At 40.3% G+C, this 24,330-nt stretch overlaps 1 protein-coding gene across 4 annotated transcripts in view; it reads right to left on the bottom strand.

Moving 5' to 3' along the window:
- Positions 1 to 24,330, bottom strand: part of GALK2 (galactokinase 2) — a 134,787-nt gene that overhangs the window by 23,554 nt on the left and 86,903 nt on the right. For all 4 annotated transcript variants that reach the window (XM_087427015.1, XM_004421559.3, XM_087427021.1 and 1 more), the window contains 3 exons: positions 23,075 to 23,173; positions 21,436 to 21,588; positions 12,001 to 12,211 (listed from right to left, as the gene is read on the bottom strand). In XM_087427015.1, the coding sequence (XP_087283141.1) occupies positions 12,001 to 12,211; positions 21,436 to 21,588; positions 23,075 to 23,173 (463 nt within the window). The remainder of the gene's footprint in view (positions 1 to 12,000; positions 12,212 to 21,435; positions 21,589 to 23,074; positions 23,174 to 24,330) is intronic.

Genomic DNA, 24,330 nt, shown 5'->3' with positions numbered 1-24,330 from the left:
TTCTCCGTGGAGAGTAACAGCTCCCCACACGTTTACAACTTCCCTTTCTAAGATTTCCAAGAGCAGCAAGAGCCGGCACTGTCTATGTCATAATAAATTCTACCCTCTGATCTTTAAACATTTGCCTCACTCTGCTGTAGTCACCCACACCTGCATTTTACACTCTGGCAATATACTAAGCTCCTGTTAACTCCAGGGCCATTCAAATGACAAGACAGAGCCCATTGCTCCCTTCCTTTTCATGCTATAACTTCCTAGTTTGGATTCTTTTCATCCTATGTCTGAACAATTGTTCTACCTTCTAACTGGTCTCCCTCTCACCTCTAATCAACCTTTATACAGCTGCCATAGTAAACTTCACAAACACCATCTTGATTGTGGCGTTCCTAAACGTTTCATTACATCAAACATGGGCATATTTTTCCATTGTCCCGTAAATGAAGGACCACACATTCCAATCCATCAAGACGCACTGAGTCCTCTGAATGTGCTTGATCCTTTCCTACCTCTTATAGTGTGCTTGTGCCACCCCCTGCTTGAGATACCCTGCCCCACCACTGCTTGTCCAAGAGTGGAGGCCCAGCATCGGTATTCTACCCAGACTGGTTCTGAAATCCCTGAATCTCTTTCAATGTCAGCCCAGATGCCACCTCTTCCATGAAGCTCTCCAAGAACATTCCAGTTGCTAATTTCTGTGTTCCCTTCTACTCATAGTTTCTCATTAAAAGACTAAATTCTATTGCTTTCCTATGTAGGTGGTCTCTGGTCTTTTCGGCTGTTGCATCGACGGCCTTTGCCAGAATAAAGGCTTCCTAACATTATAGAGGTCCTAATGGACTGAGGGTGTTCATTTTGCAGTCTCTTCCACCCTATTCCCTCCTAAAGACAATACGAGGAACCATCTTTCCCAAACTTTTTTCAAAAAAACTATGCAATGCCTCTGCCCTGAATGTAGAGACGGGTATCCTGTCATGTTTTCGTCTGGAAACCTGCAGCACGAATGACAGTAATTGAGATCTCATGTGGTTAAAACTGTGAATGTCTACACAGATACAATGGATCATTATTTTTGTTGTCATTGTTGACATTTGGTAATAACCTGGTAAAAGTCACTAGATCCATGTATAGTTACTTATTTCTGCTGACTCACATGGAAACAAACGCACACAGTACAGAATTTCCCACTTAGAAATTCTTATCAGGAAAATTTCTTCCACCTGAAGCTAGGTACTTCAAAAAAGAACAAAGGCATAGGAAGTGAACAACTAAGATCAAACAGAAGGAGATGTTTTCCTGGACCATGCCCTAAGATTCTAGAATGACAGTCTCCTGAGAAGAGGCTGTGTGAACTCTACAAGACAAGAAAGAAAGTGACAAGCCACCAGGACTAAGAAGGCTCTCACCAAAGTGCAGAAAAAATGCCAGTATGAGAGAAATGTCATAAAAAGAGATCACAGTATGTCTAATTCTTAAGTGAAAATAACTTGGAATTTGATCAAGAACAATACTCGTCCCAGATGTCTGGAAAGAAATGTCAACTTTGTATTTTAACATAAGAAAGTAAACTGGTTCTCCCTGATATCACCAAGATTTGATGGGATGAGACTCACAGCTACACAGCACAGGGAAGTGTGGTTGTCATTAGGGCTGTTTCCAAATGTTCCAGTTCTCCTTACACAGGTTAAGACAGACTGCACTTCCCCACACCCTCTGAAGTTCATCACATCCACATGACTTGCTTGAGCCAATGAAATGAGACTAGAAGTGACTGTGTCACTCTCTGGCTGATGTTAAGTGCCAGTGAACGATTAGCAACATTTCCTTCCTCTGGTCACAGTGATTATGGACAAACATATTGAGATGGAGCCCCCCTGAGCCTCGGTCCCTGAGTGTCTTGGAGGAACAGATCCATTTGTTAACTCGTGTTGGATATGCAGAGTGGGCAAGAAATAAACTTTTGTTGGGTCGAGCCACTGAGACTTTGGAATTGTTTGTTACTGAAGCACAATCAACATGAACACACCAATATAGGAGATAATCACTTTGACCAAAATAAACCCATTTAACCATGAGAAAAGCAGCTTTGTATACAAAGAAAATATTTACTCATATGGAAACCTAAAAAAGTAAAAATGAAAGCAAAAACAGCAAAAAAGGAAAATAGGAGTGCAAGATCATGCCTCTTAGGTAGATGAAGACTATAGCAGGTGTTTTCCTAACCCAAACCAGCAGTGGGGCAACAGGGTACACAATGAGAGGTGAGCTGTCCTCACATCTGCAGAAGCCTCATTCTACTCAAAGCAGAGTGGCTAATAAATTCACAGCTGACCCTTTGACAATTTCATCTCTCAGAAGGCAGACATATATCCATGATAAATTCAAGCAAAGGGAATACTGAGCAATGTCAAGTTATGTATCTTGGACTTAAGAGAAATATAAACTTAAAAGTTTAGAAATTGTCCTTTTCCTTTCCTTTTCTTCCCTTCCCTTGAGGCAGCCATGAATGGTAGGGCCAGCAAAGCCAGAGACAAAGAGGCAGTTGGGGCTAAGAGGGTGGCCGGGAATTACAGGGTCAGGGCCAAGGAGGCTGGCAGGGCTGGAACCAAGGTGGTGATCAGGGCTCAGCAGCCCAGGGGGACCAGCAATACCAAGGCCAACAAGGCAGCTGATGTGAAGAAGGTAGCTGGGAGGGTCAGGATACCAGGTACAGACAGGGAGAACAAGCAACTTAAAAAATATATATTAGGAATGATAGGAGGCATATATTTTGTACCCTTTAAAGGTCTATGTAGGGGCATCAGGTGCCATTGAGGCTCATGTACATTGTGACTTATGTGCTAGCTCACTTCGTTGGCATGGAGCAGCAGCCAAGGGCACAGTGCCCCCGGGTCCCACTGGCCCCTCCTTCAGCTTCTCTGACTCTTAGGCCCGGTACACGTGTAGCTTCACCTGCAGGACACCACTATCATCAAAGTTGGAGGCCTGGGGGTGGTGAGAGTCCGACACTGGCTCCAGTGCGTCCTCATGGGCTCCAGCTTGTCCTTGTTCTCCCCCACTTCACATCTGTCCTCACTTCCTGACTTGGTTTCCTGTTGACTTCAGGCTCCAGCACCAGATACAAAGACATAGCCTTATGCAGACTATTTAAACAGTGTATACAACTGCATATGGTCAAATCTACATAATAAATCCCTTTCTCTGATAGAATTCTGACTGTTACAGCCCCATATCACATAGTGATTAAGACTGTAGAGGAAGGGCTCTAGAGTCAGACTGCATGGGTTTGAATCCCAACTCTGCTGCTTTTAGCTGTGTGACCTTGGGCAAGTTGCCTAAGCATTCTGTGCCTCAGTTTCCTCATCTGCAAAATAGCAAAATATTGCAACCTACTTATGGGATGTTCCTAGCAGCAAGACCATCTTAAAGCCAGTCTTTACCCTTTATGTTCCTCTAAATTAAATCTATATAACTTGTGCTATATTTTCACTTTCATAGATTTGAAATGTTTTAAGAAAAAATCCATATGTGACTTCAAAGACAACTGTCAAAAATATTGAGATGCAAGATAGACTGTTCTGTTAGCTGGAAAACTTTGGTATCATTATGTCAACCAACACAAACCTAATTAGTGCTGTAATGGCCAAATGCATTTGCCTTTCTCTTTTAAACAGTATTTCAAACAAACAAAAGCAACACCTACCAAAAAATTCTTTATTTCCTAGGAGCTGCCTAACTCTGGGGGTTTGACTGTCATATCTCAATAGTGTGAATAGATTAGGAGAGTGGGGGAGGGTGGGGAGAAGGAGCGGTGAATGCATCAATATTTGAATGTGTCCGTCTGAATGCGTTTATGATACAGTTTACAGCCTTGAAAGACTATTTCATGCAGGTACTCTAAATGGGAGGGCCATATTAATAAACAAGGATAGCAAATGTTTTAAAAATACTTAGAACAGTGCTTGGCCCATAGTATGTGCTCAATGTGGTTGTTGTTAATATTATTATTATTAATGTACATGAGCAAATTTTTTTAAGGGCTAGATATAACCACTCTTTAGCTAGACTTTGAGTGCATTCTTGAATTGGCCTCCTACCCATTACTTCTCCATATGAATAGAAGAAAATTAATTTAATTCATTTATTCATATAGCAAACATTTGCCAGGAACACAGAGATGCATAAAACAAGGACCCTTTTTCAAGGATACAAATGTTGTGGGAAGATGGTGCCTCATGGCTCACATTTAGCTGCTACCACTCTTTCAGGGTTTATCTCTGGGAAATATCATTGTAGTAACTATTGTATGGGAATTTCATGTGAGGCTGGAAAAGTTGTTTCCAGCTTACTTTCATAGCTGTAGGTCACCACAGTCTATGGGGCTGCTGTTGTCAGGAAGGTAGATGTCCCCTTCCTCCTTGCCTGCAGTATGTACGGTCTCCCTGAAGCTGAAGGCTCAAAACACAAGGATGACCTTCCTAGAGAGAAGAAAACTCTTCTTTGAGAAAGAGGATCAGAGTGTCTGACAGAGGTAAATGTTTAATCTCATTGGTCTAACTCGACCACATCCTCTACTGCCAGCCCTGCCCAAATCACATTAACTCAAGAAACTTGGGGAACTCAAGGGTTTGAGGTACGAAGTATGAAGAGGTGGTTAAGCTCATAGGTTCATTCTGGGCCTGCCTCAGTCCAAGATGGCCAATGTATTTAAGACTACTACAGGGGTCAACTCCTCCTCCAAATGTACCTTCAGAATTTGTTTCATTCTAGCTCATTTAAAACTCTCACACAAGTGGATGAAAATTCCAGAATTCTCCTGCTTTTGTGGCTCCAGAATGGCCTCAGGAGCCAGAAAGAAGTTTTCCGTTATTAGCTGTATGGGATAAGAGAGGGATTCTGAGCTCCAGCCTACCCATCAGTGGCTCAGGTACCAACCGGTCGGTACACAGCACACAGCACTGTTGTAATTCCAACACACTGGTGCTGGGCTGTTCCTACAGAAGTTGAGAGTTTGAAGATGTCATGTAAAATCATACTTAATAAGGTATGTTCACATTCATTTTTAGTTCCTTAAATATTTGAAGAGGAAAGGTGAACCAATGAATAGGGATATATAATGCACACATCTGAAAGAGGAAGAAGAAAACCCAGGAAGGAAGCATCATCCCCAAGTGATCTGGGATAACAGTTCAGCCCAGTTTTTCCTAGAAAATAAAGAACGTTTACTCCTGGCATGATCCTGCCCTCTGTGGCCAGGCTGCTGAAGGGTCAACAGGAGCTGAGGAGCAAAAAAGAGAGACCAGGCAGAGAGGGAAAGGAAAAAGAACTAAGTGAAAGCAAATTTTCCCCACACTTGACTTCCAAAACAACTTAAAGCATATCTTTTGTGCATAACAAAAATAGTTATTTGATTTATTCTTTTATACTTTGTTTCATAAGAATCTATTATCTTGTAAAAATGAAAACAATGGACAAAACCAAAGGACTCATTTTTATTTGGCCTAATTAGAACTCCATCGCACAGATTTTAAAAATTTCTGCTCAACCAACATCTGTAAACTCTAAAAAGGTCTATAATTTCCTTTGGGGTTTTTTCTAGGCTCTTTATGGAAAAGTTTTCTCCCAGAATTCTTATAAGAACAACAATTGAATGTGTTGAGATTGCAGAATTTAGTGCTTGATATCTTACAAGCTATTTTTGAATCAATTTCCTTGATATCTGAGAACACTTAATTGGAAATTGAAATTACTGACAGACTGACTCGTTTTATATTGTAAAGTATCTTTTTACTTCTCCATTAGATAATAAAAAAAACTACTCTTCGTATACTTAACTGAGATAATCTATGAGGACCACATGTTTATCAAACGAGAAAATTCTGTAGCACTTCTCACAGTTCTTCTATAGCACAGCTCATGCACATTCTAGCCAAGTTGAGTTTGCTCCTCAAATTAAGCAAGCTACTGGGTGCCACATGGTTTTACATCTTCTAAGGCCAAAGCACCAGAATGGGAAATAGCCAAAAGGAAACTCTTTAACCACAAAGTAACCTCTTTTCATCACCTTTCTTTCGTTTCAAGAAAAAATCAGACCAAAGCAAAGCCAAAATTCGAAATTATTTCCCTTACTTGATGCAGGATTGCTAAGGCCAGCTTATTAAGAAGCTGAGATAATAAGTAATGGCAGAAAGAGTATTGGATTAAATCAGAAGACAAAAATTGGGGATCTGGCTCTAGCACTTATTACCTCTGTAGTCTCATAACTACATGTAACTCTCTGACCTCAGTTTCCTCATCTGTGAAATGAGGATAACCATGTGCCCCAGGGTTGTCGTGAGAGTCAAATCAGATGATGTGAGTGAAGAGTAATGTGTAAACCATAAAGTAAATTACAAGTTTTTTTGGTTTTTTTACTCTAGATGTCTTCCTAAAGAGCAGTCCATGCCAGTGCCCTGTGCTTGCTCAAAAACCATGATTGTCACTCGTGACTTTGGAGATCACAGGATCCAAACAAATTAGTCAGCAACTGGCCAGCACTTTGTCAGCATATGATCACAGGCAAAGTTGGTAATCCAAGCGAGAGATTCATGTTCAGCCCAGCACAGTGCATCTACGAAGCAGGGCCACCCCAAGTCAGAGGACAGGCTGGGCACTCCCAAAAGGAATGCTCCCAATAAATCCCCCCTCTCTCAAACTAGTGCCCAAACCACTTGACACATTCTCTGCCTCGGTTTCCATTTGGTTCCTGATGGACTCCTCTGTTTATCCTCCAGTGTGTGTCCTTCATTTATCTCCTGTGCTAGATACATGTACCCATCTCTCCTGGCTCTGACCACAGCTTCCCCTTTTCCTCTTGGGTCAAACCTTAGGAAACACCCCTCCCAAATCAGCCTGGCCTGTGAGCCTGTGGAAACCCAGACATTATGCCACATCCTTAGATAATGCCTACCTGTGGGAAAGGCCTAACAATCCTTAAATTATTCCTAGCCAGTTCCTAGTAATGGATTGTAGCCATTCTAAACAACATCTAAAGGATTTGAGGATTTTGCTTTGTGTGTTTAATTTTAATGGCCTCTGAGCATCTCTAAATCTAATTATTAGAAATTTGGAAAGAGAAAATAACAATGGTACAGGGGCCTTTGGAAGTCTGGCTGGTTTAGCAGAGGCTGTAAGCCATAGTTTGATTGTAAACATCTTTCGCCCACACTGTCACCTCAAGATCAACAACTCCCAACTCACACTCATAGCCACGTAAGGAAAGAAAGCAATTTTGGCATAAAGAGAACACTGGATTCCACATCCCTTTGAGAAAGGCATAGATTTCCATGATGGGAAAATTAGTTCAAGCCAAAACTAAGCATGTTAAAGTATAAGCACCTGGAATAAAGAGGTAGTGGCACCCTCCAGAGTCCTCTGCTGGGAGCATGTGTCATCTTTGCCTCCATTCACACAATCTAATACAGCACCACTTTCAATAAAAATCACATCTTCTAAAGGGTTAAGAGAAACATTTGCTTAAGGTTTTAGACCAACCAAAGCATAAACTCAGAAGGAACAAGGCAAAGAAATAAAAGGATTTTGATCCCTAAAGTTAAAGCTGAGTGCCAAGAGAATTCAGCTGGAAATTTGGCTGAGGCTAGATGGCTGGATTCAGAGAGTAAGTGAAATGATATTAACCCAGGAGACTCTAGAATCCTACAGACTGATTTATAGTCATAGTTTTTTAAAACTTATTTACTGTATTCTAAAAGCAAAAGGGGGAACCCCTGAAGACAATAGAATTACAAAATGGATTCATTTATTCAACATAGATTTATTGAGTGCAAACAAAACATAAGTAAATTGTAGAAAGTGATGCAAGTGGGCCAGTAGGGATGTTATTTTAGATAAAAATGTTAGATTAGCAGGCATCATTTTTACAAAAACAATGAAATCATTATTCTTCAGGGAGAAAAAACTTAAATATATACACAAATAGCAATGCATGTACTGTGATTAGCAAATTATCCTTTGCGTTTTCCAAGTTTTTCTGAGAAATTAACTTATTCAAAAAAATGCTAAAAAAAGAGGAGAAGGAAAGAGGCAGATGCAGAGAAAAAGAAACACAGATACAGAGAAAGTGAACAAGCTGTTGATTAAGAAGGGTAAGAAAAGATAAGAATTATATTGAGCTTTTATCTATTGCACTGCTGGGTCTTTATTCAAAGAACATGAAATCAATAATTCAAAAAGATATATGTACTCCTATGTTTATTGGCGCATTAGTCACAATAGCCAAGATGTGGAAGCAACCCAAGTGCCCATCAATGGATGAATGGATAACGATGATGTGGTATATATATACAATGGAATATTAGCCATAAAAAAGACAAAATTGTGCTATTTATGACAACATGGATGGACCTTGAGGGAATTATGCTAAGCAAAATAAGTCAGAGACAAATACTGTATGATTTCACTCATATCTGGAAGATAAACAAACAAACACATAGATAAGGAGAATAGATTGGTGGTTACCAGAGGGGAAGGGGGTGGGGGGAGGGTGAAAGGGGTAAGGGACACATATCTATGGTGATGGATAAAAACTAGGCTATTGGTGGTGAATACAATGCAATCTATACAGAAACTGAAATATAATAATGTACACCTGAAATTTGCACAATGTTATAAGCCAATATGACCTCAATAAAATAATTTTTAAAAAGAAGAATTAAATTGAGCTTTTAAGATAGGTTGGAACTGCATTTCAGAAAAGAGGATAGGGAAATGGAATGGTTCAGCCGAGACAACACTGTCCACGTGGGTGTGTATGGGCTCAAAAGGGAGATAGGACAGAACAGAGTTAAAGCCAAATTGAGGAGAAACTTAACATCCATATTAAGGAGTTTAGGCAATGAGGTAATGGTGAGCCTCTAAAGGTTTCTGAACTAAGAAGTGACACCAAGAAAAGACCTCTTTAATAAGATCATTTGACAGTAAATATTCCCAATGTCTATTAAGGGTTCTTTGCCTCTTCATGAAAAGTTCCCAAATCTAATTATATAGTTTGGATCTTTATGTGTTCTACAGCTTTACTTAGATGCTTTGCCATATCACCAGACAAACTCAATTTTATATATATACATGTATATAATACTCAAATTATATATATACATATATATATATAAACTTATTATCTTGCCCCCAAAATTATTTCCCATACTACAATTACCTAATTGTCCCCATCCATACCTCTGCCTTCCTTATCTTCTATTTCTTTTCTTCTTCCCTTCTTTTCCTCCCTCCTTCTCTCCCTAGACACAGGCAATCATCAATTCCAACCGATCTCTCCTTTACGGCCTTGAGAATCTACCCATTGTGATATCCACCAACCATCGCCTATTTCAGGCACTTACATGATGGAGAGTAGAACAATAGTCCCCTAATTGACATCCTTTTAGCCAGTATTTTTGGCGTCCTGCTCATACTGCACACAATATCTCTTGGCACATGTTTTCAAACTCTTATGTCTCTATGTCTTCTCTCAGGCTCTACTCTCTGCCTAGAATGGCCTGTCACCTCTCTCAGCCTGGGAAATCCATAAATTTCTTTTAAGATCCAGCTCAAATTCAAGTCACAGGCATTAGTTACTTTCTCCTTCACACTCTCGGGACTCTTGATAAATACCTTTATTACAGCAGGTATTATTTACAGGGACTGTGGTGTGGCACTCTCCTCCATTAGACACTAGGTCACTGTACGTAGAGGTCATGTCCTGCTTATCTTTGTATCCCAGTCTCCAGCATAATACCCAGCCCAGTGAAGTCAATACATATACTTGTTGAATTTCAAAAATTGGACCATGTCTTAAGTCAAAGGATAAAGGCTATTTCTCTGGAAGCTCTCCGTATTCAATGCCCTACCCAACTTCTTCATTCAATAAACATTTTATTAACTCCCCCATTATCGATAAAATACGTACTCACAAAGTATTTGACAAGGCTGTTGGTGATCTTGGCCTACCTACAAACTCAGCCTTATCTATCACTCACCACCGTGTACATTATTTTCAAGAAACACTCAACTATCTGTAGTTCTCTGGACATATAATCCTCTCTCACTCCTCTCTCCTTCTGTACCTGTAGTTTTATCTGCTTGGAAGTCTTTCTGACTGCTTGTCTACCTAGGAAATTCCTATTTATTCTCTAACTTTTGTCTGGTTGCTATCTCCTTAGTAAAGCTGGCTCTGACCTCTTTTCTCTATTACCTCACTCATTACTCTATGCTGGATCAACTTTTTCTTTATCTGTTTCCACCACTACTTTGTAAACTCCCTGAGGATCAATCCTGTTGTGTTTATCTCTGTGTTCCCAACGCTCAACCTCAAGGCCTAGAGGAGCGGGGAGAGGAGAGGGAAGGAGAAATAACAAAAGTAGCTGACATTTATGAGAACCTCCACTACCAAGCATTGTTCTTAGTACATTACATAGATTATTCCTTTAAGGGAGGTATTCCTGTTATGCCTATTTCATGCTAAAACTAAGACAACAGAAAGGTTAAGAATTTACAAATTTAGTCATAAATCTAGTAAGTGAAGAAGCCCAAGATCCTAATCCAGGCAGTCTGGCTAACCTTTGGTCTGCCTTTCTGGAGTAGAGGTCAGCAAACTTTTTCTGCAAAGGGTCAGATGGTAAACATTTTAGGTTTTGTGGGCTATTCAGTCTCTGTCACAACTACTCAACTCTGCTGTTGCAGTGCAAAAGCAGCCATGCCAACATATGGCTATGTTCCAGCAAAAGTTTATGCTACAAAAATGGGTGGCAAGTCTGATTAAGTGTGTAGGCCAGTTTGCTCTTTCCAGTTCCAGAGACACTATAAATCTTCATCAAATTAAATTGGATCTAACAATGTTAGAAACCAAAACCTTCTCCCTGCCCTTAAATCATTCCCTTATCTTATCATAAAGTAGTTGCAGCCTTTAAGACATTACTTGGCAGGCAAATCCACTGTAGGCACTCAATAACCAGTTGTAGAACTGGACTGAATGGGATGGAAATGGGACCCTGAGCCTGATGTTTGCGCTAAAGTCCCACCCCCAACTCTACCTCAAGAGACTATTGGATCTTAGCTGGATGTCCTGCCCCCAGCACTGACTTCCCACAAATAGACAACCTTTACTTCTGAGCAGCCACTGTGAGGCTCCACCCTGTACCTCCAACCTTTACCTGGCCTTCCTCTCAGGTATCTTATGTTACCAGTATAAAAACAAAATTACTTCAAAGCAGCAGGCAATCAGAAAAAGCTTCCACACTACAGTGGGCCACAAGTTTCAACCTAAGCAGTGAAAACTTCCTGGTGTTCCCGAGTGTTGTTCCACGGTAGTTATGGGCACTGCTCTAACCTAGACCTTTTATATAAGTAGTATAATAGTCAGAAAAATGGGAAGGGAAAAAAAAGAAGAAAAAATGAGAAGCTTATTGAATCATGAACTTTTTTTGTTTTTAATTTTTATTTTATTTATTTATTTTTGTGAGGAAGATCAGCCCTGAGCTAACATCCATGCCAATCCTCCTCTTTTTGCTGAGGAAGACTGGCCCTGAGCTAACATCCGTGCCCATCTTCTTCCACTTTATGTGGGACACTGCCACAGCATGGCCTGACAGGTGGTGGGTCGGAGCGCGCCTGGGATCCCAACCCGGGCCCGCCAGCAGCGGAGCGCGCGCACTTAACTGCTATGCCACAGGGCCGGCCCCTGAATTCTGAACTTTTTGAGGTCAGGAACCATGTATTATTCACCTTTGCCTATAGAATACCTGGCATATAGGAGACTAGGAAATGTTTGTTGAAAAATGAATGAATGAGTTTAATGAAGCTAAGAGTCTGGATAATTGTTTGCCAAAACACACACATTCTCCAAATTCCTCAAGCATGCTTCAAAATCAGTAAGATAGATGGGGAAGTTGGAAACTTCCTATCTGTGAGTGGGGGAACAACCCAAGCCCTTATTTTCTCCAGCAGACTCACCATCTTGAGTGTTTGGACTCAGGATTTGGGTCCGGAGTTCCTGCAGGCTAATTCCGAGACACTTGCAGACCTCCTCGGGGCTATAGGGTTCAGGGTGAAGGGCATCCTCTGTGATCAACAGCATTTCTTCCAGACTGACCCCGAGTTTGGCCTGCACCTCCTCCAGCCGCAGGACTTTATCCCATTGCAAGCTTTTGTACTTAGCCAGGAGCTGCAAATTCAAACCAAGATAATGATCAGTTTTCATTTAGAAATTGATATGTACTATTTTAATTAGTCAAATTCAACTTTAAGCTGTTTTTCTTGTTCCATTCAACCTATCCACATTTTCTACCATTCCTGGAAAATGCACACTGGGTTCAGATGTTTGGAATTAAAAATGCTTGTGTGACACTCACAAGCTAGTTAAGTATCTTTCCTAAAAAATTAATCCCCCACTGATTATTTTGCCTGTAACCACTTTCCCTCAGAGCTATTTCTTTGAATAATTTTGTTCTTTTATCTCTATTCAGTTCGTCCCTAATACACCACTCTCTATAAAGTCTACAGAGAACTACTCAAATCTCACGTGACCTGGGTCCTGAGGTGGACACTGTATGCCCGATTTCATTAGAGTTCTTCCTGTTTACCACATGCCTCTTTGAAATGGCTAATGAATTTAAATATCTGGGCATTTGGAGTAAAGTCCCAGATTTTAAATGAAAACCTCATTGGTGTCCTTATGAAAAACCACTTCATTAGGTTGCTGGTGGTAGGAGAGCTGTAGGTTTCTCTACGCTCAAGAAAGGAGTTTGGCTTCCAGTTGTATCCTGAGGCACCTCCTCAATCTGGTGGAGAGGGTTAAGTATAAACCAAATCTTCGTAACCAGGTCCACTCATGGGAACACCAATCCAGAATACGTTTCCCTCATTCTCCCTAAACCACTGACTGAGCCCTGTAGATCAGGTGACAATTAAAATAAGATGAAGATATCTTTCATCCTGAGGTCTATACAATTCAGTGCCTGGGTGTGAGGACAGCAGGTGTAGACGGTGCAAATATCAAAAAGAAGCAAGCAAAAGGGGAAATTAGTCCTCAAGGAAATGTCCATCTGATTTACTCTTCTATTAAGCTGATGATTTGATTTTCTTTCTTTTTGACAGGAAGCAGCGTTTACCAAAATACCATTGTACTTTGGTTAGCGCCACTCACTTCTGAAGAATGTTCATAACAGGAGTTCTTATATTCATTAATCCTCTTTTTAAAACTCTGGCTCATACATTTGAAAGGAGTTAATGATTTTAAGGTAGAACTGGGAGAAGAGACAATAGAATTTTATTTTCCTGTTCAATTATTTCACAAAACATGGTGCCACTTTTAAAGCAAGAACACAAGCTAAGACCTTTCTTTTGACCTTGTTTGCTTAGCACATTTAGTTAGTGTTTATTAGTGGTGCTGGATTGATACCTCCACAGATTGCCTGATTCATTCATTCATTTAATTCATTCATTCATGGTCTATATTCCAATGTATTACAAAAATAATTTGAGAAAACTTATAAAGACATACATAAAGCAAAAGAAAATATACACTATATTTATTTTATACAGAAAAAGAGATGATGTCAGTGATCTCCTGGAATAATGCTTTCTTGAAACATGGATCCAAATCCAACTGAGATAAGCAATGAAGCTAACAGAAATAATTAACACCCATTGCTGCATGATTTAAAATGTGCTTTTTATTTCTTTTAATCTTTGACAACTCTGTGAGATAGGTGTTATCACTCTATTTAAGAGATGAGAGCAAGTGACTTGCCCAAAGTCACATAACTAGTAAGAAACAGAAGTGGAAATTGAACCCAGGTTCTATAATTCTTTCCTGCTTCCCCAAGGCCACATTCAGTGAGATATGACTGATATCTATGTCATGCCACTCACGTTAGTTCAAATCACCACTCAAGTCTTAGAAATGGATTTTTAAGCACCAAGATTTGTGTTAGAAGAGAACATTCCAGTTATTTAAAAACATTTTGATAGATGAGGTCCTTCTTAAAAAAGAAGAAAAAGGAAAAACATCAAAGAATGGCCCCCATTGATGAGAGTGGGCTCTTCCTAAGAACCTTTCAGTCAACAATCTCCAAGTCCCATCCCTGGCCTCACTTCAACAACTCACATTGCCTCAGGCACTTGATCCCAGGAAATTGGCCCAGGGATTGGTTGGGAGCAAGTCTGCCGCCTACAAGGTTGTTTTCAAAGGCAGCCTCCCTTTGCGCCTTTCTTCCGTAGATAGAGGCACTAACACACAGAAGTTCACATTCACTCCAGCAACATCCCAGTTTGCTGTTGGGTCCATTTAGCCCTCAGCTGGAGAGTCCATGCAGCCAATTTGGTGTGTATTCAATTAAGGATGAAATCGCCCACAGGCATTCAGCAACAGCTACACAGCCATGAGCCACTGAGCAGTGCACTACATTATGGGAGTAAAATAGGAAAGCCACTTAAGCCGTTTGAAATTTGGCTCAGGAAACAGCAAGATGACTTGCAGATGAGGGAAGTGGGTGGGTAAGATAGCTGCTGCTCAGAGACAGAACTTCCTGAGGGAATTTGCCCCTTGCAGCCCTTGGTGACCGGCCTGCTTCACATTTGTGAAGCAGGGCCATGAGGCAGGGCTATGGGTCATTTCATCACAAGTTCCTCACACAGCAGCAGGATGGGGAAATAGGAGAAAGCAATTCTTTGTTAACATTCACCATTTTCTTTTCACCAATGGAAACATTAAGTGTTCATATCAGATACCACTTCTGGAAGGTTCCTGAGCCTGTTCCATGCCCTGTGGACAAGAATGCAGACAACAAGTGCCTTGTCCACAGTCATGGAAAGAGGCAGATAAACAGTGCTAGAACCCTGTCTTAGCTTGGTTTCTCTCAGAAGCAGCCCCTGCGACAAGAATTTGGAGAGGAGGGTGATACCAAGAAGCACCGGTAAAGGAGTAGAAAGTGAAACAGGAAGAAAAGCCAGTACAAGGTGCACTGATGTGACAGGTGAGGCTGGGCCTGCGGGCCCTCTGGAACCTCTGTATAAACCCCAGATGTCTCCTATCCGTGGTCAAGAAGGCTGGGAGATTTACCCACAAACTCTCATCTGTCATTGGTTGAGGGCTGCTTCTAAGGGTATTAGCTCCCTAGCACTTCCAGGTTAGCCCAGGTGCAAACTAAGCACTCTCCTGCAGCTAGAAAAAGCCCTCAGTCTCAGAGAGTCACTGGGGCCTCCAGTAAGAGGGGATGGTAGGAGACTGCTAAGAACGGACCCTAACTCAGGAGCCCGACTGTCAGAATATGCCTCTCTCTGACTTTCTCATTGCATTTAGCAGTATTAACAAATCAATGGGAAAAATACCAAGTCTTCTCACCAGGTCAGCAAAGGGTAAAACTTCTAATTCCTTCTCTGAGCCACCTCTAAAAACAATTCATTCAACAAGTTGTTTTCCATACAACAAAAGCAGCTGTGTTACTGCTGTTGCTGGTTATATAAATCACACGTGCTTATTTTTAAAATTTCAAAAAGCACATAACAGTTCGAAGTACAAAAATAAATACAAAGTAAAATAAATCATCTGTAATCACCCCAATGAGATAACTGCCAACCACCATTTTGATAACCATCTTATTATAGATTTCTTTATACATACCTACACATATATAGTTTGACATAAATGGGATCATACCTAGCTGTTTTTATTGGGGATATATATATATATATATATATTTTGCTTTATCTCTCCCTCACCCATTTCCAACTACATAGAGCTATTCCCCAGTGACTTCCGTGTCCCTGTTCCACTCATAACCATCATGAACACATTCACCAGGTTGATCTTCCCCAATATTAGTCATCCCAATTGTCTGTGTTCTCAATATTAGTTTGCAGACCACAGAAGAAATCTGATGACATCTGCACAACTCTGCAGAATGGACCCACTACAATCCTCACTGCCAGCTCAGCACAGCCTGTCTGTTTTCTAAGGCACCCCAAGCATCATGCTCTGGACCTCATTCACACCTAACTCCTAAAGGGCACAAGGAAAAGAGCAGGGGCAAAGACAGACCTGGACTCTTGCTCTTACTTAAAACAAGTCACAACCTACCTTGGCTGGAAATTCTCAGTATGGAAAATTGGACACTTAATGGCTGCTTCACAAGTTACTGTGAAGATTAAATAGATGATAATAAAAACACCTAGCACCCTGCCTGTTCCAGAAGAAGCACTCTGTGAGGGTCAAGTTTCCTTCCCTCCCCACATTCCTCTGCCTCTCTTGCTAGTTCTCTGCCACCTGACACCTTTTCCTATGCCATCAAATGTAGACAAATGTTTCCTGTCTTAAAATTCCTTATTCCTAGAGCCATTCCTCTTTATCTTCCTTTCTTTCACTGTCCAACAGCTAGAACCAGTGGCTCATAGTCACCATGTCCAGGCCCTCAGTAGCCACTCTAACTATTGAATACGGCCTCCTAAAGGTTCTTCCTTATCTCCAAACTTCCAAAGCCACTGGATTTTTCTCAGTCCTCTTATTCCTTAATGAATCAGTGGCTTCTGGCACTCTTCAATACCCACCTTCTTCAAATTCCCTGTTTTATTGGTTTCTGTAGCATTGAATTTGCCTGGTTTCTTTCTCACCTCTCTGGTCCTTACACCATTTCCATGCATGACTCACTTTCTCTTTTCGTTATTTAACTGCATCCATCTCCCAAGTTTAACCCCTGTCCTTCTGATCGTCTCTGGCCACATTCTTTCCCTCAGCAAACTGAACTTAGCTCTTGGTTTCAACTATTATCTCAAAACACCTGAAGGCTATATCCCTAGCCAAGAGATACAATCCAAGCTCAAATTTCTAACCACTTATAAGACAATTTCATGGGGAAATCTCATCACCTCCCACTTTCCAGCCACCTTCCATCCTACCTTCTCCAAACCTATCAGCAGTAGCCCTATGCTTTCCACCCATTATTTCAGCTTAAAATTGCAGCCCTTATTGACTCGACACTTTGCCTTCATTCACACACATCTATGTGCCATGAGTGCTTACTGAGTACCTACTACTTCCCAGGCCCTAGGCAGACAACAGTGAATAAGGCACGCATGGCTCCTGACCACATGGAGCTCATAGTCTGTCCAAGGAGACAGATGTTAAATAATAATTACACAGTGAAGAACTTAATCCAATTGTGATAAACTGCTATAATGGAAAAATACAGGATGTGGTAAGAGCGTATAAAAGGACATTTAACATAATGGAAGTGGGGAGGGTAGTCAGAGAAAACTTCCTCAAAGTCATGGCGTTTATGCCAAAAGGTAGACAGAAACCCAATCATAGAGAGCCTTATACCCGACACTTTACTGGGTCCAGTCATGGCTTGTCTCATTTCTTTCCCTTTTTACCCCTTCCTCACTGACACTCTAAGACCCACTTCTCTTCAACCAAGGCAAACAAGTTCCTGCTGCCAGATAAATATTTCTAAAATATCTTGCTAACAACACTAGTGGCTCCCCATTGCTTCCAGTACTAAGCCTGAGTCATCCTTAGCACAGCACTGAAGGCCCTGCCACAACGTGGTTCCACTAAACACATCAACCCCATTCCCCAATATGTGCGTCCTCTGCCCTGCAGCTTGGTCTGTCTCACCATTCTGGGAATACCCCACACTAGATCTTGGCAGAGCGCGCTCTACTGAATCAACAGGCTGAGTGAAATTGGCCACATTCTTGGGTATTTGGTTTTTCTCCACTCAAATTCAAGGAAACCACCAAAGTCCTGAGAATATTATGCCCACTTCTCACATTCTATCACCAGACTGAAAATAAGTTCCATATTGTCCACTAAGTGACGGGAGCTAAAAAACTGGGTGAGTAAAGGCCTCCGACCAGACAGGCCCTGTAAAGAATCATACTGTAAATTTTACTTGAAGTGTCAAAAGACCACATGAAACTCTCTCCTTCATTGCTCCACATGTTGCCAAAAGGAGCTCAGGGTTTGTAAAAAGCAACAGCATTTCTCTTCCCTTTTTGACTTCCCGTATTACGTATCAACATCACACATCTTATCCCTCAATATAATTAAGGGATTATCTCTTTTATTATCTCTTTTATAGAGATAACACATTTCTGGAAAGGTTTAAGCCACTGAATATGTGTAAAATATGAAAAATTTTGTGCTCATTAAAGATTTCTGGCCACTTTGTTAACTTAAAAACATAAAAATGTTCTTCTTCACTTATAAGTATCATTTACCCAAGTAATAATTATAAATCTCTATTGAGTTTGCTTTTAAATGTTTTTCATTTTAGTTCAAATGGCACTAAAGGACTCTGACTTTTAATGAATTTGCATCAATTAGGTTTTTGGAAGCTGTCGGAAAGAGAGGAGGGAGAAGGGAGAGACAGAGAGGGAGAGAAAGGAGACTTGAGAATAGAAGAAACTATCAACATTAAAACAAAACAAAGAAAAATCATCTTTATTAGTTTAGTGTACTTCTCTGTGCTAAGTAGATACAAAAGGTACTCATTTTCAAAAAAGGAGCTTGGAGAGAAAGGAGGAGAAGAAAAATAAGTGTTATTCATTATAATTTTGCCATGTGGAGCTCTATCTAATCAGTCTCATTTTCAAAACTATCCTGATGAGTCATTTCTCCACTGACACTTCATTTTTATTGTCTGAAAACAGAAGGTTTGTCCAGATTAAAACAAACTTCTTTACCTTTTCACTTCCTGATTCGATGAGCCCATTTCCAAACAAAAATTATGTTCCTTCACATGTTGCCGAAAATGAAAGAATGGAACCATACTATGAGGAAAATATGCTTAGCAGAATTCCAGCCTATATTCCTAGGCAAAAGCATATTCTTAACACCAACACCTATGTGTGCAGCCCATATTGCAGTTTTATCTTTATTTACCTTTTGTACAGAACCTTGGATTCTAGTGATTTGCAGCAACATGATTTAGAAAACATTCTCCATCTTAATAAAGTCTTTCACTTTTCTTTCTTCCATAGTTTACAAGAGAGACAAATGCAGAGTATTTAAAAGAATGTGTTTTATCTACACTAATTGGGAGAAGTGTGTGGCAAAAAGCTGAATTCAGATAGATGCCAATTTCACTGACCAAAGCACCTCTCAAACACACATGGAGTTATACAGCTAAGCTCAGAAAACATTCTGAAGTACAGGAGGCTCTGCAGTGGATTAAGGTTTTCAGTTACTACTGCTTCCAAAAGAGATGCCCTTTTTCTAGTTAACTCTCAAAAGACTCCCCCCATCCTGACAACTTTCACTACAGAGATTCAGCACCACAATTTTATTCCTCACTTTCTTCTCACATCTTTAGAAGTCGGTAGGCACAACATGAACCCATTTCAAACGTCTCGGTGTTTTAGCTCATCTATGGATCTCTTAGAGGATATCTAATTTCGTGATAAGAATTTGAAAACATGTTGTGTATATTTGAGGTCTTCTCAGGAAGGCAGAACTTACTCATTGATTTCAAAATAAAAAGTCAACAAAAATAAGCCCTCAAACAAATAAGACACTAATTTCTTCCATCTCCTGAAAGAGGAAGTTTGTCCTAAAGGAAAAAAAGGTTCACTGAAGCCTTGATATTGAAAAGTTTACTGTACCATTACTTCTCATAAATGCGCTGATCAGATACTGTGAAGAGTTTAATATTAAAACATTTCTTTTACATAATTTTTATAAATTATCTAAGTTCCAAATTTAAAACATTTAAATCATGAATTTAAAAAAATGTTTAAGCCCAAAATTTTCCAGAAAAAAAAAATTTATTTTTCTGACTCATCATATCTTTATCTCCCCAGCTTCAGAACTTCAGAAAGTAGGAGTAAGGGAAAGTCAGTCACAAGGGGTAACTACACCTCACACATCTCCATGGTAGCTAGTGCGGTACTGGGCCCACAATACGTAACTGTAAATAATTGTGAAACTGAGTAAAATAAATACAACAGGGCAGGTAACACATGGAGTAGTCATTCATTTACTCAACAAATGTTTACCCTGTGCCTGCTTTGGCCTAAGCACTATGCCAGGCATTAGGGATGTGAGAATTAACAAGATGGACATAGTCTTAGCTCTCAGGTAAAATCCAATCAGAAAGAGAGGACAGACAATAAACAATTGTGATAAGTACCATAACTAAGAAATGCAAGTGCTGTGAAATATGAAGGGAGCCCTACCTTAGTCTGGGAGTAAGGAAGTCAAGGAAGGCTTCTCTGAGGGACATTTAGGCTGAGACTTCAAAGAGGGCTTGGAGAAGAGTGTTCTGAACATGTGCAAAGTCCCTGAGTTGAGAACAAGTATCATGGCTGGAGTGTAACAGGAGCAGGGGATGCTAAGAGAGGAAGAGGATGAAGTGCACTGGCATTGCATCTAGCTGGGCTCTTCAGGTAGTAATAAGGACTTTTTACTGTATTCCAATGAAATGGAAAGCTTTTGAAAGGTGTTCAGCAGGGGAATTATCTGATTAGATTTAAATTTCTAAACCATCATTCTAACCGCTATCTGAAGAATGACTGAGAGAAAGTAGAGCACCCAGAATCCACTCCCCAGCTCCCAGCCTCAGTTCTCTCCACCTTTCTAGTCAGATTGTGTACCATTCTGGATCCTCCATAGCATTTAATTCTGTGTCACTTTTTAGAGCACCTGATTACATACCATCTATTCACATACTAACCGTTTCCTATTTCATATACCCCTAACTTTAACTCTCAACTCTACTCCCTACTCTCTCTATTCTTATCTCCTATATCCTTCTGCATATCTTCATGCTGCTAGGTATACAACACGTATTCAACGAATACTTCCTAAGTAGATTTAAAGTTTGACTGGCAAGGGTCTTCTAAACTGTGGAACAGAGAACTGCCAAGACTCCCTTCTGGTTTGTGTTTCCCTAGTAGACATGTACATAGAAGTCTTCTGGGCACAGGGGGGTTATACTAAGCCTATATTTTTGGAGTGACCTGTGATGGCTTAATACAAAATGGTGCTTCTGAGAGAACCAAGAGTTGAGATTGCCATCACTTTTGTTGAGGAAACAAGGTCACCTCTCATCAATTGCCTCCAACTGTCTTTCTCACCCATAGACCTAACCCATGGCATGTGCTTCAAAGATATAAGCCTTCCTCTTCTCCCCATTGCCACCCTAGAAGACTCAACTGTGAAGTTCATTTGGCTTCCAAATAACTAGAGGTTGCAGGGCACACATATAGATTTATTTATCTACTGAGTTTGGAATCAGATTGCTCTATACCCGAAGACTTTCAATTAGAATGTTGCTGCAGTCAGGATCTTGCTCTAAATTTTAGAGAAAGAGACAAAGTAATGAGGTATAAAGAGAAAAACGACAAGGAAAGCCTACTTCAAGTTTCACTAGTTGTCCAAGTTCATACCTTTGCAGCCAGCCGGCACTCCATCACCCTGATATTGAAATGAGAAGTTGCTGCCTTATTCATTTCCACACAACTATTGGCAATCACAAATACTGCTCCACTTGGGAGTTTCACATCAGTTGCCCTCAGAGGACTAAATTCTATCAACTTGGCCTATTGGAAGAAAAGTGACAGGTGAGATATAATGTATTAGAATTCAGAAAATGTTTAATCATTTATGCATTTATTTACCTTAATAAAATTTTTTATGCATTTTATGCATTCATTCATTCAAATACTATTTATTGACTTCCAGGCACTGTACTAGGCACTGGAGATACAACAGTGAAAAAGACAGACATTGTCCTTGCCCTCACAGAGCTTACAATCTAGTGGGAAAGACAGTCAAGAAGACAAATACTTTCCCAGGTTGTAAGTGTTACAATAGTAGCAAAGCACAGGACATTACATAAACACATAGTTAAAGCACCTGATCAGATATAGCCTAACGTAGGTTTCTTTGAAAAAAAGAAAATCTACAGTGAATCTTAAAGGAAGAGCAAGAGTAGGACAGACAGAGGGTTTTTTTTACCCAAATAGGATGTCAAGACGAGGGACGAGCATATGCAAGTTCAGAGGCTAAGAACAACGTGGGGTGTTAATAGAGCTTTGGGTATTGAAATTTGCCTGGAACTCAGAGTTTGAGGGGTGAGGAGTGGTGAGAGGGTAGGATGGAGGGGTAAAGCATGGGCCAGATCATGAAATGCTTTGCAAGCCCAAAGAATCTGGACTTTCTTCAGACTCTATAGCTAATTTACATTAACATCAGTACTATTGCTATCATGTCTGTTTGTCAGGTCTCATCCAAAACACCCAGAGTATTTTCTTAGCACTAAACCAAATTTCCTCACGCCTCATGTCTTTGGTTTAGGGGAATCAACAATAAATATTCTTAATAAGAAGAAATCCAGGTATTCTTGGAAAATAGCCAAGTGTGTAGGAATCTGATGAAAAACTAAGAAGAGATTTTAAAGAAATGTCTGCTTCTCTTTTGGAAATGGGCGGTTTATAGGCAACAACAAAAACCTCTACTCTGCCTACGGGAGTTGATAGCCAAGGGGAAGTGGTATCCAGCTAAGGAATTCATGCCTGGCTTCCTGTCAACATTCTTTTCCCCACCAATGAAGCCCCAAAAATGTTGACACAGAAAAATGACACCAAAGAGTAAATTATGAAAAGAAGGGTTGTGAATACATGTGGTAAGAGAACTAACGTTTGGGTTTAAAACCAAAAACGGATTATGAAAATGCCATGAGATGAAGTGATTTGGGGCGAGAGCAAGAACGGAGGTCCCAACAACTAGGGAGTTGAGAAATCTCATCTTAACAATGAAGAGAAATAGAAGTGGGAAAAAAACCTAGGCACGAGAGAAAAATAGACTTGAGGTATGATTCTGGAAGCTTAATGGAGAGGTGATCAACATGAAACAGAGTAAGTAAACTGGTGGTAGCCTTGAATTGAAAGCAGTTGAGAAATACCGTCCTACAACAGAGCTAATAGAACAGGCTGCCCAGAACCAGGCATGCTGGAGATCTCAAAGCCTTCCTCTCTGTGTGAACTTTCCCTAGTTGATATTTCCGAATAGCTCCATGCCACCTACAGTTCCTTCTTCTGCAAGAAATGATATGGACTGGTCCATCCCTCCTCCTTCAGTGCCAATATAACGCTCGCTCTTGGCGCAGATTTCTGCAAGTTCCACCTGGAAAAGTAAAAATTGATTTGCACTGTGAGTACAGTCATAATCTATTTCTCATTCATTTCTTACTTCAGACATGACAGATAGGTTTGAATTCTAATGCCAACTGCCAACTCTGATCAATTGATAGTAGCTGCCTAGAGGATTGGATTAATAAGGATTCCAAGGCTATCATTGAGGTCAATAGGAAAACATATCAAAATTAAGTCTGATATGGGATGGAATGAGATATTGACTGTGCATGCTATATATTTATTATCCCTAAAAGACTCCACAGGGCAAGCAGTTTCCCCCATCTTTCTATTTGCTCCATCCCTCTCTAGACTGGTACCACCAGAAATCTAATATGGGCACTCACTCATTTCTGCCTCAATTTCCTTTGTCTCCTGACAATGGACTATTTCATAGTCTCCCCACAGCTAAAGTGGGGTCATCCAACTTTATTTCCCAGTCCAAAAGTAATGCTGTCTCTGTGGCATTTCCATTAAATGTAAGAATCAGAACTAGTGTCATCTCACCAGACATTTTCCTCCAACCAAAATGAGGAGGCCCAATACAGAAACACATTTCTAATCCAAACTGAAAATGTCAAAATATCTGTTTAAGAATCTCCAATGGCTTCCTATTCATTAATAAGTTCAAACTCCCCAAGATAGCATTTCAAAGCCCTCAAAATGTGCAACCAATTTGCATATGAAATATTATCTACCACTTTTTTCCAATTACATTTGTCTCCTTGACCATCTCACACATTTATGTAACGTGGTATTACTTCCTGTCTTCTCACATATAAATCCTATTGCCATTCAATGCCCATATTCGCTACCTACCATGGGCAAGTCACTGGGCTGGCCACTCAAAACTTCCTCAAATATTGTTCCCACTATGGCATCCTCTTTCTCTGAACTACAACGCTTCAAGTTAGTATCATCCATTTATGCACACTACTATTCATTCATTCATTCATTCATTTTTTCTTTCTTCTAAGACTTGATTCAGGCCCTTATTTCTCACTTGTTTTGCCAGAAGATCCTCCTAGAGTGATCATTCTGAAACACTGATATAATCCTCTCTTGCCTGCTTGGTTGCCAACACCTTGATGCTCATACTTCTCAGCATAGTACACAGCGTCTTTAATGCCTTATCCCTTGCTCACTTCT

This window comes from Ceratotherium simum, chromosome 3 (assembly GCF_057802395.1).
Source record: "Ceratotherium simum simum isolate JZ-2026a chromosome 3, ASM5780239v1, whole genome shotgun sequence".
Classification (NCBI taxonomy): Eukaryota; Metazoa; Chordata; class Mammalia; order Perissodactyla; family Rhinocerotidae; genus Ceratotherium; species Ceratotherium simum.
This window is presented reverse-complemented; position numbering and strand designations above follow the sequence as displayed.